Genomic DNA, 15,724 nt, shown 5'->3' on the forward strand with positions numbered 1-15,724 from the left:
AATAACTGCCCAAAAAATGACCCAAAAGGCTCAACCCAGGACTTGGGTAGAAAAAAATAACCCAAGATTTTTGCAGATTAATCAATTAAAGTTTGGACCATTTGGACATGCTGATCCTGAACTTTGTTTAAAAAACATCATTTGTTGCTTGAATTCTGCAATCTCTCAAGATGCAGACATGTAAGAGGCTGACAATTAGTTGAACACAAAAGTGTTAAATTAGTGACACTTAGCCTACATTTTAATTATTCTTTATTTGAATACAACAATGGCAGAATAAAGAGAGGTCTTAGCTTAAGACTTCTCTTTCTCTTTATTCTTTAGTAAATGTTTGTCTCAGCAGCTTTTTTTTTTTTTTTTTTAAGGGAAAACTCTTAGCTAAGAACTTTTACTTTGAATACGGCCCCTGGGATGTCATCGCTCTGCTGCAGAATTTCAACGACATCAACGATTCCATGTTACAATAGTAGATCTAAAGTATGATTATGACAGTGAGTGGGTCCTGACACATTGTCTAACTCCAATAGAGTTTAGAATGTCTGTAAATTTCAATCCCAATGTGTCTTTTTCATTATCTACATGGGTATTAAAATCACCCACAATTAGGACTTTATCTGCAGCCAGTGCTAACTCTGATAGAAAATCAGCAAATTCTTTGATAAAGTCTGTATGGTGCCCTGGTGGCCTGTATACAGTAGATAGCACAAATGTCAAATGGGATTTATCACATACACTAAATAGTGTTACATATTGCACCATCACTTCAAAATAATTATTTTTGAAACTAGACGTCTGAGTGATACTGAAGATATTACTATAAATTACAGAAGCTTTGCCTTTCAGATGAGGCTTGTGTTTATAACAGTAGTCTTGGGGGGGTGGACTCATTTAAAGTAATGTGATCATCTCTGTTTTAGCCAGGTTTCTGTCAGATGCAGGTTTCTGATGTCAGCCGCTCTGGCTTCCGACAAACATGACTATGGTGGCTGGTGTCTCTATTTTCACATTCACGAATCACCAATAACTAGGGCACTTTCAACAGGATTCTCAGTGGGTGTGTCACTGAGTGGAGAGAATCTGTTTGACGTTCTAATCGGAATGGAACAGCTCTGTTTTGTCCCACGACTATGGCGTCTCACAGTCACCCAGTTGCCCTGCTGCAGGGTCTCTATAGCCGGAGCTAAACAATGTAAGGGGTTCGCTAAGCTAGTCACATCCAAAGCAGTATCTAGAGCCCTTGCATTCTTGCCATCCTTGATTAAAGTTTGGATGCGTGTCTCTAATTCTTCTCATTCAGCCTGTCTCTTTCCCTGCATTTATGACATGTGAAACCCTTGTCGCTGACAGAGAAGGCTATGCTAAACATGCGGCAGGCAGTGCAAGTGACGATAAGAGGAGAAGACGATGTTTGTTGACTGATTCCAGCTTACCACAGTTGTTTCATGGACTCGTAGAAAAAGACAATAAGCATGGATGACAAGTTAACAGGCTAGCAAATGCTAATGATAGTAAATAGAGATTCTAAACAAAGCTATACAGATGTAGCAAATTAGCTCAAAATGGAAATATGAATAAACAAGTTTATCTTAGTCTCAATTATAAATACAGTATCTCACAAATGTGAGTACACCCCTCACATTTCAGCAACCATTTTATTATATGTTCTCAAGGGACAATACTATAGAAATGAAAATTGGATATACTTTAGAGTAGACAATGTGCAGCTTGTATAGCAGTACAGATTTACTGTCCACTGAAAATAACTCAACATACAGCCATTATTGTCTAAATAACTGGCAACAAAAGTGAGTACATTTTGTGTGAGCACCATTGTTATTTAACACTGCCTTAATCCTCCTGGGCATGGAATTCACCAGAGCTGCACAGGTTGTTGCTAGGATCCTCTTCCGCTTCTCCATAATGACATTACGGAGCTGCTGGATATTAGACACATGGCGGTTCTCCACCTTCCACTTGAGGATGCCCCACAGGTGCTCAGTAGAGTTCAGGTCTGGAGACATACTTGGCCACTCCATCACCTTCACCTTCAGCTTTCTCAGCAAGGCACTTATCATCTTGGCGGTGTGTTTGGGGTCATTATCATGCTGTTCAGCCCAGTTTCTGAAGGGAGGGCATCATGTTCTGCTTCAGAATATCACAGTACATGTTGGAATCCATGTTTTCCTCAATGAAGCAGAGCTCCCCAGTACCAGTAGCAATCATGCAGCCCCAGCCCATAATGCTAACACCACTATGCTTGACTGTAGGCAAGACACAATTTTCTTGGTATTCCTCACGAGGGCGTCGCCACACATGCTGGACACCATCTGAGCCAAACAAGTTTATCTTAGTCTCATCAGACCACAGGACATGGTTTCAGTAATTCATGCTCTTGGACAGGTTGTCTTTAGCAAACTGTTTGCGGGCTTTCTTGTGAGCCAGCTTCAGAAGAGGCTTTCTTCTGGGACAACGGCCATGCAAACCGACTTGTTGCAGTGTGCGGCGTATGGTCTGAGCACTGACAAGCTGACCTTCCGCTTCTGCAACCTCTAAAGCAATGCTGGCAGCACTCATGCATCTGTTTTTTGAAGCCAGCTTCTACACCTGACACACAGCACAAGGTCTCAACTTCTTTGATTCAACTTCTTTGGCCTGTTCCGAGTGGAACCCGTCTTGGAAAACCTCTGTATGACCCTGGCCACTGTACTGTAACTCAATTTCAGGGTGTTACCGATCTTCTTATAGCCTAGGCCATCTTTGTGGAGAGCAACAATTCTAATTCTAAAATCCTCAGAGAGTTCTTTGCCATGAGGTGCCATGTTGAACATCCAGTGATCAGTATGAGAGAATTGTACTCAAAGCACCAAATTTGAACTGCTCTAATACAAGATCCAAACATTTGTATGCTCATGTCAAGCAGACAAAAACATGAACATGATGAATAGGACATGTGGCTTTGCATGGTTAAACAACATAGAACTGTTATCACTTAGGGTGTACTCACTTTTGTTGCCAGCTATTTTGACAATAATGGCTGTATGTCTATACAAGCAGCACATTGACTACTCTAAATATATCCAAATTTCATTTCTATAGTACTGTCCCTTGAGAAGATATACTAAAATGGTTGTTGAAATGTGAGGGGTGTACTCACTTTTGTGAGATACTGTATTTGGATCAGTTAATCGAATTAACCATGTAGCTGAATTAATATTACAATCAATTAATCTGTTTGTCCAGCGAACACTCAGTATTGATAGTCTATCAACTCTTCAGAAAGGATATTTTCCATGGCCACAGAAAAATAACACTTTCTTGTAGCTGTGATCATAATCACTAAATTGACATTGGTTTGTAAGCAGACCAGAATCAAAAGTTTTATTTAACTAAGTCACGAGCACATAACTAATGGTTTGTAAGCATACAAGAATCAAAAGTTTTAACTAAGTCACGAGCACGTAATTAATCTAAACAAACACATACATACAAATCACGAATACATGGGAAATGAGATAGTGGAAGTAAAGGAAACCATAGCATAACAGAGGAATGGAGCTATGAAAAGAGTCATTTAACGAGCTGAAAGAATCATCAGTTTCTCATTATAAAGCACCTTTGTTAACAAAGGGGCTCACAACTTAATATTGAATTTTTTTGAACTTGCGCTGTTAATTTGACTGATGTGGTCGCGGAAATTGTGCATGGCTTGCCAATGAGGCCTGTCGGCGCGACTGCATCGGCTCTGGGGCCGGGTGAGGTCTCACACGAACAGCAATCAGTAGAAGCACCAAGCACACAGAAGGAACTTCGTGTTGGCTTAAAAGTTCCACAGAGGTCACACCTTTGAGTTTTGGCTTGACCAATGAGAAAGGTGCAATTCTCAAGCGGGACAGTTCCTTTGTTTGAAAGCAAACTCATTTGCATGAGGGGAGTGAGCTGGCAGTTTGTGTCCATTTATACTCTGAAAAAAAATAACAAACACACTGCATTCTATGAGGTGGTGATGTCCACCAAAGTGTGGGTCGTTAAACAAGGAATATTTTGATAGGAGACACCACCTAGATGGGGCTACATTATCTGTGAATACGGCCCCATACTGCATTCATTGAAAAACAGAAGAATTTTTTTTTTTTTTTTTTTTTTTTTTTTTTTTAATATTTAAATTTTATTTAGAAGTAAATGTGCATAATTAGTGCCATGAAATGATCTCAAAATACAAAGTATTGAAGAAAAAAATTATTGAACTGATAAAATAGTCATTAATTTCACATTCATTCAGCCCCCATCACCAAACATACAATCTCAATTTAATTGAATTTAACCATCTGGAGTCGGCGGTCGCACCGGCGATACCACCTTGCTTTTTTTTTTTTATCAGTATGAAAGAGACTCAAAATACTTAGTCAGTTTTGCACATACAATTAAGAATTATACTCCATTTTAATCTGTGAAATATCTTCTTTTATTTGTGTACACTCAGAGTAAAAACAAAATGTTGTGCTTTTTGCAAAATAAAGAAAACTAACATAAAGCGTGATCTGTCGTTTCCCTCTGAACGAAGTCCAATCTGATAGTCCTCAGAAAATGAACTGTAACTTAGTGAATACTAATCACAAAAAAATGAGACTTATGTCTAAAGAAACGTTGAAATGTCAGGTTTTAAATCTTGTAATTCAAATCGAAAACAAATATTCTCTGTTTATGTAATCTGAATGAAAAGAGAGAGATTCAAGCCATTTGCGAGTCAGCTCATTATCCGCTAATGCGGCCACACCCACGGAGCTCACGCGCTATTCAGACGCAAATTCTGAGGCAATACATGTATACATCGTCGCAATCGTGTATTTATTATCTTCAAAAGTGTCTATCTGCATGTTATAGCCATGGATATAGCAATCTCTGGAAGCCTCTGTTAGTTCCTGGAATGTCACATGGTATGCCTGTTCTTCACCAAGAGTTATTTGTGGACTAAATGTGCACAGAGCGCCCTCCGGCTGCAAGTATGAATTGAAAACACAATATCCAGCGCTCACAGTGATGACAATAAATATTGAATAAATATTACTACTCTGTATAGAAAATTGACATAAACATATGAGAATCCATCAATATTTCTCCAAATGTGCATGCTTTTAAGCTAAAAGCCCTGATGGATGTTGTTTTGCAAAGGTAACGACTCCGTTTTTCATATTCATAACTCTGACGCATATTAACAAATTACGGTCACTATAAGATTTTAAGAGTAAAACAGGTCAAAATGTAAAGCTTGAGATCTTTTTAATGCTGTATAGTTTGTCAACTGCACGTTAACATTTAGGCTATGTAATATAACAAATATAATAGCCTATATGAAATGCCATAGAGGTAACATGAAAGTTCAGATGCTTTGCATCACAGAAATCACAGATTGCATCATATATATTTTAAAGTATATTAAAATAGAAAACCATTATTTTAAATTGTAATAATATTTCACAGTATTGCTGTTTTTTCTGTATGTTTGATATACAGCATGATGAGCATGTGACTTCTTTTAAAAACATTATAATAGTAATGCGTCTAATCTTTTGACTGGTACTGTAATTTAAACTATATTAGGCCTATACAAAATTTTCTTCACATGACGTGCAATAATACATGCATGCATGAGATCACAAAAATCATGTTTTTTTTGTCAAGAGTGGACATTATATTAATGTTAATAGCTGATATGATCCTGATCACAGAGGGTTTTTTCTCACAGTCTACCTGACTGAAAGGGCTCATTATGCGGGTCATTATGCAGGTCATTATGTGGGTCTTTGTCTTCTCAGGTGTGAATCACAGCATTATTCATGAAGATTCACGCCTCCATGCATACTGTGTTTCTTGACAAAAAGTGTCTTACAAAATTTAAATCAATATATTGTTTTATATGAACGAGTAGGCAGGATAATTTTTACATCATTTTGAAGCAAAAACAGTCTACAACCTCCAATGCCCAGAAGTCTTGTGAACACATATTTTGTATTTATTTTGTGGCCTTATTTCAGTGACTTAAGTTTTTTGTTTTTTTAATAACCACGCATAAACGTTATTCCTTCAAAAATACAAACATGTACATACATGTACCTCACATATTATGGTAGCCTAGTTCGTGCTGAATACAGTGTAATGATTAATTACCATTAATATGTTTATGAACAACTGAAAAAATGTCAGGGCATGTCAAAACTTCTCCAGGGCCCCAAAAATCCTCAGACCCCAGAGGGTTAAATCAAACAATGCATTTACAAGATTGATTGCAGAGGTGGAAAGTAACTAAATACAAACACTTTCGTTAGAATACTTGAGTACATTTTTCAATGTTTTTCTCCTTTTTGTGAGTATAATTAAGTTGTGGTACTTTTACTTGAGTTTAATAAAAATATAGTATTCAACTTTGCTACATTTATTTTTTACCAAAAGTACAAAGTACTTTGACAAAGTTGCCGATGGAGCAACAGGGCGAGCTGGCACTTTTCAAATGACTGCAGTGGAGCCCTGAGCTTCAGGCAATAACTGACAGGTCTGACTCAGGTGCAAAACCAATCAAAACTTCCAGTTCAGCTCGGGCAGGGCGTTCAAATATTTTTGTGAATGTCAGTGAGCTATGCTCATATTCTGATATTAAATTATAATTTTGGCACCTCTTGAAATGAGTCATGACTCATACCATTGATATTGCCAGAGCACTGAGCAGTTGAAGTAAATAGAAAACTCGGCTCACACAAAGATGTAGTTCTTGCACGGATGGAGCAAGAACAATGTAGGGCATGTTTACGTTATTGGGGGCCCTAAGCAAATCTCCGGGAGGGTAATCGTATTCCGGACTTCCCACTTAGCTTTCTCCAGCGCTGGAAAGCTTTTCTAATATAAACGTGGGTCCTAAAGCACTTGCCCAGTCATAAACCTTCATTCCAGTGATATTCTTTTGAGCTGTTTTGTATTGTGTCCCATCTCTCGTTCTGCATTTTTTTTTTTTTTTTTCCCTGATTTTCAAATCTCCCTCTTGCTCGTTCTCTCTCCTCGACTGTCATACGCCCCCTAATGCTGATTGGTTAGACTTTTGTTGTTAGTATCGGCCCGACTAACTTCCAAACAGTTTAGTTGAAAAAATGGATACCCCACCTTTAATGATAAAGCTTTAACAATACAGTTAAACTAAATGTCTATGAAGCAAACTTTGTACGAAGCTGAAATAACCTCAACATTAGCAACAACAGTGAAATAAGAGCTCATGGTTTATCTGTCAATCAGATGCAGGTAAAAGTGTAGTTTGTTACTATAGCAACAGTGGGCTCCTGGCACATTTTCAGTAGAATGAAAAAAAGAGCATCTTATTTTACATGTTAACCCATACCCCACTTTATTTATTTTATTTTTTTTTACTGTCACTTTTCAATTCATACTGTTTTAATCCCTCATTTCTTTGATCGGACCTCTCACTTACCCTTCTTTTACCCTTTTTTTGGACTTACTTTTCAAACTTAGTAATAAAAGAATCGCTCTTGGCAACAATAGTACATTTGCTTAGAATAGCATCACGTGACAATTAATGAGATACATTTTTTTGCTCAAATCACTAATATATATATATATATATATATATATATATATATATATATATATATATATATATATATATATACACACATCAGTGTATATAGTGTTTGAAATAACTTTTGTGGTCCATGTTGCTGCTTAACACAGAGTGAGACAGAAAATATATTATGTCATAAAATTCTATGATACAGGCTATGTCAATTAGCATTGCATTATAGATATACATTATTCTTATGAAAATTCTCGAGATGGCTTGAAGAACACAGATAAACACAGATATATCTTCGCAATTGTGTTCATTGTCTAAATGTTTCATCAGTCAAAATGTCTCTATCTGCATGTTATTCAGCTGATGCAGTATCTGATCTGATAAGGGATTCCCTGGAAGTTTAATACTTCTATGAATCTCACTTGTGGACTTTCTGCACTAGGGTGACCTCTGGCTTCCAGTATGAATGAAACCAATTACTTGAGAGTGTTTAAGTGCTCCATGTTGCTAACATCGTCTCATTTTGTGTAAAAATAGAAAAGTAATACTAAAGTACTTTGTAACATAGTAACTTGAGTAGGCACAAGCACTAACTGAATACAAATATGTAGATTTCACGTGGCGTTTTTGCTCATAACTTAATGAAAAATGCACAGATCATAGATCATGGTACATCACCATTCTTACGATTAAAATGAGCCCAAAAACAATATACAGGTGCTGGTCATATAATTAGAATATCATCTAAAAGTTGATTTAATTCACTAATTCCATTCAAAAAGTGAAACTTGTATATTATATTCATTCATTACACACAGATTGATATATTTCAAATGTTTATTTCTTTTAATTTTGATGATTATAACTGACAACTAAGGAAAATCCCAAATTCAGTATCTCAGAAAATTAGAATATTACTTAAGACCAATACAAAGAAAGGATTTTTAGAAATCTTGGCCAACTGAAAAGTATGAGCATGTACAGCACTCAACACTTAGTTGGGGCTCCTTTTGCCTGAATTACTGCAGCAATGCGGCGTGGCATGGAGTCGATCAGTCTGTGGCACTGCTCAGGTGTTATAAGAGCCCAGGTTGCTCTGATAGTGGCCTTCAGCTCTTCTGCATTGTTGGGTCTGGCATCTCGCATCTTCCTCTTCACAATACCCCATAGATTTTCTATGGGGTTAAGGTCAGGCGAGTTTGCTGGCCAATTAAGAACAGGGATACCATGGTCTTTAAACCAGGTACTGGTAGCTTTGGCACTGTGTGCAGGTGCCAAGTCCTGTTGGAAAATGAAATCTGCATCTCCATAAAGTTGGTCAGCAGCAGGAAGCATGAAGTGCTCTAAAACTTCCTGGTATACGGCTGCGTTGACCTTGGACCTCAGAAAACACAGTGGACCAACACCAGCAGATGACATGGCACCCCAAACCATCACTGACTGTGGAAACTTTACACTGGACCTCAAGCAACGTGGATTGTGTGCCTCTCCTCTCTTCCTCCAGACTCTGGGACCCTGATTTCCAAAGGAAATGCAAAATTTACTTTCATCAGAGAACATAACTTTGGACCACTCAGCAGCAGTCCAGTCCTTTTTGTCTTTAGCCCAGGCGAGACGCTTCTGATGCTGTCTGTTGTTCAAGAGTGGCTTGACACAAGGAATGCGACAGCTGAAACCCATGTCTTGCATACGTCTGTGCGTAGTGGTTCTTGAAGCACTGACTCCAGCTGCAGTCCACTCTTTGTGAATCTCCCCCACATTTTTGAATGGGTTTTGTTTCACAATCCTCTCCAGGGTGCGGTTATCCCTATTGCTTGTACACTTTTTTCTACCACATCTTTTCCTTCCCTTTCGCCTCTCTATTAATGTGCTTGGACACAGAGCTCTGTGAACAGCCAGCCTCTTTTGCAATGACCTTTTGTGTCTTGCCCTCCTTGTGCAAGGTGTCAATGGTCGTCTTTTGGACAACTGTCAAGTCAGCAGTCTTCCCCATGATTGTGTAGCCTACAGAACTAGACTGAGAGACCATTTAAAGGCCTTTGCAGGTGTTTTGAGTTAATTAGCTGATTAGAGTGTGGCACCAGGTGTCTTCAATATTGAACCTTTTCACAATATTCAAATTTTCTGAGATACTGAATTTGGGATTTTCCTTAGTTGTCAGTTGTAATCATCAAAATTAAAAGAAATAAACATTTGAAATATATCAGTCTGTGTGTAATGAATGAATATAATATACAAGTTTCACTTTTTGAATGGAATTAGTGAAATAAATCAACTTTTTGATGATATTCTAATTGTATGACCAGCACCTGTAATCCATTGCGTTCATCACGAGATATTACTCACGAAATGATGTAACATATTTGACTAAAAACATGTCTCTTGTCTTTCCGGGATGCAGTGTGTTATCCAATGTTTCTGGAACTGTCCATGCTGGTTTTCCAATGTGGAACAACACAACATAGGTATCATTTTAAATCTTAGAAACTTAGCTTTTTAATGGATCTCACCATTTAGATAAACTCTTAATGAGTGCTGAGTAGTCCCTATAAACCCAAATGTACTGCCCGCCGGCGCCACCTAGCAACGAAAATATTAATAATAATAATTTTTATTTTTAAAACTGCTGCCTTGACCAATAAAAAATAAAAGCTTATAGTCTAAACTTTACAATTGTCACAGACACGCCAGGCTCTACACTCACCCAATCACAACGCACTCCCTCTCCTGAGTATTAACAAGCCACACCTGATGCTCATTCAGCACTCATCACCACAGCCACATAAAAGACACGCCAGATCACACAGTCACTGTCCGGTCTCGTTATTGCATACCTGTTGTTATGCTTACCTCCAGGACTCCCCGAAACGATTACTTACCTGTCTCCAGCGTCTCCTGTGATCCCTTGTGTCTCCACGTCTCCAGTGAGTTTTCAGTGTGTTCGTCTGCTCCCCGCTACTCGGCATCCTCGCTCCCTGAGAATACAAAGACAAGTATCAGATCCAGTATCACGTCTCGACAACATTATCATCTGCTCCAACTCACCTGCACTCTGCTTGCACGCTTTGTTGTTACCTCAATAAAGCCTGATTACACTTACCAGTGTCTCCGCTCCCTTCTGTCCGTAACAGAAGACCGGACCAACACCGCCTGAGGTAACAACATGAGCACCCCGGATTCTATTCAAGAACTGGTTGATGCACTTCGTCGCACTTTCACCGGCATTTCCACGGCTACAACACCAGCGAGCACTTCCGCATTCACCGCTGCATCTCCTTCACCACCTGCGGTCGCCAGTCCCATGGCCAAACCGGCACCCTTCTCTGGTCTGGCGGAGGACTGCAACGGTTTTCTCTTGCAGTGTTCGCTGGTCCTGGAGATGCAACCGCACTTGTACCCGGATGATCGATCTAAGGTGGCTTTCATAATCTCTCAACTTCACGGAAAAGCGCTTCGATGGGCTGAACCTCTCTGGAATTTGAATAACCCGGCTGTATCGTCCTTGTCGAGTTTCACTACGCACTTCAAGGAAGTTTTTGGAAAACCCGCTTGGGATTCGTCAATTGGTGAGAGATTATGCAAACTAAAACAAGGTTCACTAACTGTGTCTGATTATGCCCTCCAGTTTCGAACCCTAGCTGCTGCAAGTGGCTGGAATGAACAGGCTATGATCACCACCTATCGTCAGGGCCTCGATCCACATGTGCGGTTGCATCTCGCTGCATACGAGGACTCCATCGGGCTCGAGAAATTCATCCAGTTATCCATCAGATTCGCCACTCGTATGCAGCTGTGCCTAGAAGAGCACCAGGGCCAGCCGCTATTTCCCTCCACTCTCCGCCAGCCAGAATCCGTCAGCTCCCCAGAACCAGCAAATGACTCCATGCAAATTGAACACTCACGTCTTTCATCGGCTGAGCGACAGAGGAGGCTGGCCCAGAATCTCTGCTTGTATTGTGGCGGTGCTGGGCATTACATCTCTGAATGCCCCCTTTGTCCTGTTCGGCTATTGGTGAGTGCCATTCTGCCCACAATGAATAAGATGAAACCACTCTCAATTGTTGTAAAACTTACTGCCGCTGATTTCTGTCTTCCAGTCAGTGTGCTCCTCGATTCTGGGTCAGCTGGAAACTTCATCTCCGGAGCCCTCTGTCGCCAGCTTCACCTCAAAACCACCCCCACGCCGAAGATCTACCGGATCCACGCGGTAACTGGGAAACCGTTGCGGAAAGTACGTTACAGCGTGGGACCCCTTCGTCTCCAAGTTGGAGTTCTCCACATGGAGGAGATCCAGCTGCTGGTTCTGGAGGAGTCAACATCTGACGTGATTCTAGGGCGCCCATGGCTAGAGCAGCACAACCCCACCATCTCCTGGAGGACAGGAGAGATCCTGAAGTGGGGTAACCAATGTTTCCACGGCTGTTTTCCCGAGTTCCCCGTGTTCAGTTCTCCAAGCTCCCAAGAAGTCCAAGTCTGTGCTACTACAGTGGAAAGTCCATTCGAGAAACGTTCAACTGATATTCCTGCCTGTTATTCCCACTTCAGTGATGTCTTCTGTCCAAAACAAGCCTCCAAGCTGCCTCCCCACCGGCCATGGGACTGCGCCATCGACCTCATCCCAGGTGAGCCAGTGCCCAGAGGGAAGATATATTCCCTATCCGTTACGGAGGAGAAAGCCATGGAGGAGTATATCGACGAGGCTCTTAAGCAAGGCTACATCCGACCGTCCACTTCCCCTGCTGCTTCAAGCTTTTTCTTTGTGGCAAAGAAGGACGGAGGCTTGCGGCCCTGCATCGATTACAGAGCACTTAACCAAATCACCATCAAGTTCCGTTACCCCCTTCCTCTCGTCCCAGCAGCCCTGGAACATCTACGCGGCGCCACTGTGTTCACCAAGTTGGACCTCCGCAGCGCGTACAACCTCATCAGAATACGTGAGGGGAACGAGTGGAAAACAGCTTTTGTGACACCTACTGGCCATTATGAATATCTCGTCATGCCGTATGGACTGGTCAACGCCCCCTCCGTATTCCAAGACTTCATGCATGAGGTGCTCCGGGAGTTCCTGCACCGGTCTGTCCTGGTCTACATTGACGACATTTTAATCTACTCCCGGAGCCTGGCCGAACATCGCCAACACGTTGCGGAGGTCCTCCAACGCCTAAGGGACTACCACCTTTTCCTAAAGGCCGAAAAATGCACTTTTCATCAGCCCTCAGTGCAATTTCTGGGATATAACATCGACCACAGTGGCGTCCGCATGGACGAGAGGAAGGTTACCGCAGTCAAAGAATGGCCCCTTCCCTCATCCATTAAAGAGTTACAGAGATTCCTAGGATTTGCAAAGTTCTATCGACGATTCATCCAAAACTATAGTTCCATCACCAGTCCACTCACCAACCTCCTCCGTGGTAAGCCCAAGTCTCTGTCCTGGACCCCAGCCGCCACCCAAGCTTTTGAGGCCCTCAAGGCCGCATTCACGACCGCTCCCCTCCTGGCTCACCCTGACCCAGAGCTCCCCTTCGTCGTCGAGGTCGACGCCTAAACCACCGGAGTGGGAGCGGTATTATCCCAGCAGCAGGGGAATCCCAGCAGACTCCATCCGTGTGCTTTCTTCTCCAGGAAACTCAACCCGGCGGAAGTGAATTATGACATCGGCAACCGCGAACTCCTCGCCATCAAGCTCGCCCTGGAAGAGTGGAGGCATTGGCTTGAGGGAGCAAAACACCCCTTCGTGGTCCTAACAGACCACAAAAACCTGGGATATTTACGAGATGCCAAGAGATTGAATCCCCGCCAAGCCAGATGGGCTCTGTTTTTTTACGAGGTTTGACTTTACCATCTCCTATCGTCCTGGATCGAAGAATGTAAAGGCCGATGCCCTGTCTCGTATCCACAGTCTGGAAGAAAGCAACGAGGATCCAGAGCCCATCATCCCCGAGAAACTCTTCGTGAGTCCCATTTCCTGGTCTGAAGAGACGCTCCCCGAGTCCAATGCCTCCGCCAACGTTCCGCCGGGTTGCCCCCCCGGATTGAGGTATGTACCACGGACACGACGCACCCCACTTATTCACTCTGCACATGCTTCACTGGGCACTGGCCACCCAGGGGTCAACGAAACACTCTCGCTGTTAAAACAGCGCTTCTGGTGGCCCAACATGACATCCGACGTCAGGAGGTACGTGCAAGGGTGCAGGGAATGTGCCATCTCCAAAAGTCCACGCCATCTTCCCTCCGGAAAGCTCCAACCTCTGCCTGTTCCCACTCGCCCTTGGTCACACCTAGGAGTGGACTTCATCACCGACCTTCCCGTCTCCAATGGATGTACCTGCGTACTATTGATCGTCGACCGGTTCTCCAAGTCCTGTCGATTAATTCCCCTGCCTGGACTCCCCACTGCCATGGAAACGGCAGAGTTACTATTCAACCATGTGTTTCGTTATTATGGATTACCAGAAGACATTGTATCTGACCGTGGATCTCAATTCACCTCCCGAGTCTGGAAGGCGTTCTTCAAACTCCTAGGTGTGGCCATAAGTCTCTCCTCCGGTTACCACCCGCAAACGAATGGACAGACGGAGAGGAAGATACAGGAGATCGGCCGTTTCCTGCGTACCTTCTGTCACGGCCACCAGGACTCCTGGAACCAGTTCCTGGGCTGGGCCGAGTACGCCCAGAACTCTCTCCGTCAGCCCACTACAGATCTTACTCCTTTCCAGTGCGTACTCGGCTATCAGCCCCCACTGTTCCCCTGGGATGGGGAACCATCAGACGTCCCGGCAGTGGACTACTGGTTCCGGGAGAGAGAGAGGGTCTGGGACTCAGCGCATCTGCAACTCCAACGAGCCCTACGCAGGCGCAGGTTGACAGCCGACCTTCGACGCTCCCACGCACCCAACTACCAGCCAGGACAGAAGGTTTGGCTGTCAACCCGGGACATCAGGATGCGCCTGCCCTGTAGGAAGCTGAGTCCTAGATTCGTTGGCCCCTTCACCATCATCCGGCAAGTCAACCCTGTCACCTATCACCTGCAACTCCCTCCTGAGTATCGCATTCACCCAGTTTTCCATGTGTCACTCCTGAAACCTCACCATCCCTCTGTTCTTCCCTCCACAGAGCCTGGCAACACCGAAGATCCCCCTCCTCCACTCATCGCAGAAGACGGGGTAGCCTACCAAGTAAAAGACATCCTGGACTCCCGGCGTCGTGGTGGGTTCCTAGAGTACTTGGTAGACTGGGAAGGATACGGTCCCGAAGAGCGTTCATGGGTTCCTAGGAATGATATTCTTGATCCAAGTCTCCTTGACGACTTCCATGCCAGACATCCCAACAGACCAGCTCCCCGAGGCAGAGGTCGACCACCACGACGTCGGGGTCCGCGGTCCTCAGGAGCGGACCGTGGAGGGGGGGGGTAATGTCACAGACACGCCAGGCTCTACACTCACCCAATCACAACGCACTCCCTCTCCTGAGTATTAACAAGCCACACCTGACGCTCATTCAGCACTCATCACCACAGCCACATAAAGACACGCCAGATCACACAGTCACTGTCCGGTCTCGTTATTGCATACCTGTTGTTATGCTTACCTCCAGGACTCCCCGAAACGATTACTTACCTGTCTCCAGCATCTCCTGTGATCCCTTGTGTCTCCACGTCTCCAGTGAGTTTCCAGTGTGTTCGTCTGCTCCCCGCTACTCGGCATCCTCGCTCCCTGAGAATACAAAGACAAGTATCAGATCCAGTATCACGTCTCGACAACATTATCATCTGCTCCAACTCACCTGCACTCTGCTTGCACGCTCTGTTGTTACCTCAATAAAACCTGATTACACTTACCAGTGTCTACGCTCCTTTCTGTCCGTAACAACAATGCATGTAGCCATTTCAATTAACTCCTAAGTAGTGCTGAGTTATTTGCTGATGAATAGAAAAAAATGTTTTCATAATGATCTGTGCATGTTTCATGAAGTTGTGTAAAAATGCCACTTGAAATCTACATATTTCTTTTTATTTAACTATAAAGAAATATGTAGATTTCAAGTGGCATTTTTATACAACTTCATGAAACATGCACAGATCATAGAAGCTTACAGCATTATATAAATCAGATCCTCGCAACAAAAATGAGCCCAAAATCAACATAATCC

The 15,724-nt window shown here is 42.8% G+C and overlaps 1 protein-coding gene across 8 annotated transcripts in view; it reads left to right on the top strand.

Moving 5' to 3' along the window:
- LOC127514118 (male-specific lethal 3 homolog) overlaps positions 1-15,724 on the top strand; it is a 180,342-nt gene that overhangs the window by 135,659 nt on the left and 28,959 nt on the right. For 4 of the 8 annotated variants that reach the window (XM_051896583.1, XM_051896564.1, XM_051896600.1 and 1 more), the window contains one exon: positions 14,690-15,412. The exons of the other annotated variants lie outside the window; for them this stretch is intronic. In XM_051896583.1, the coding sequence (XP_051752543.1) occupies positions 14,690-14,849 (160 nt within the window). In that variant the 3' untranslated portion in view covers positions 14,850-15,412. Of the gene's footprint in view, positions 1-14,689; positions 15,413-15,724 lie in introns of those variants that run through there. 8 annotated transcript variants of the gene reach the window in all.

The sequence above is a fragment of the Ctenopharyngodon idella genome, chromosome 1 (genome assembly GCF_019924925.1).
Source record: "Ctenopharyngodon idella isolate HZGC_01 chromosome 1, HZGC01, whole genome shotgun sequence".
NCBI lineage: Eukaryota > Metazoa > Chordata > Actinopteri > Cypriniformes > Xenocyprididae > Ctenopharyngodon > Ctenopharyngodon idella.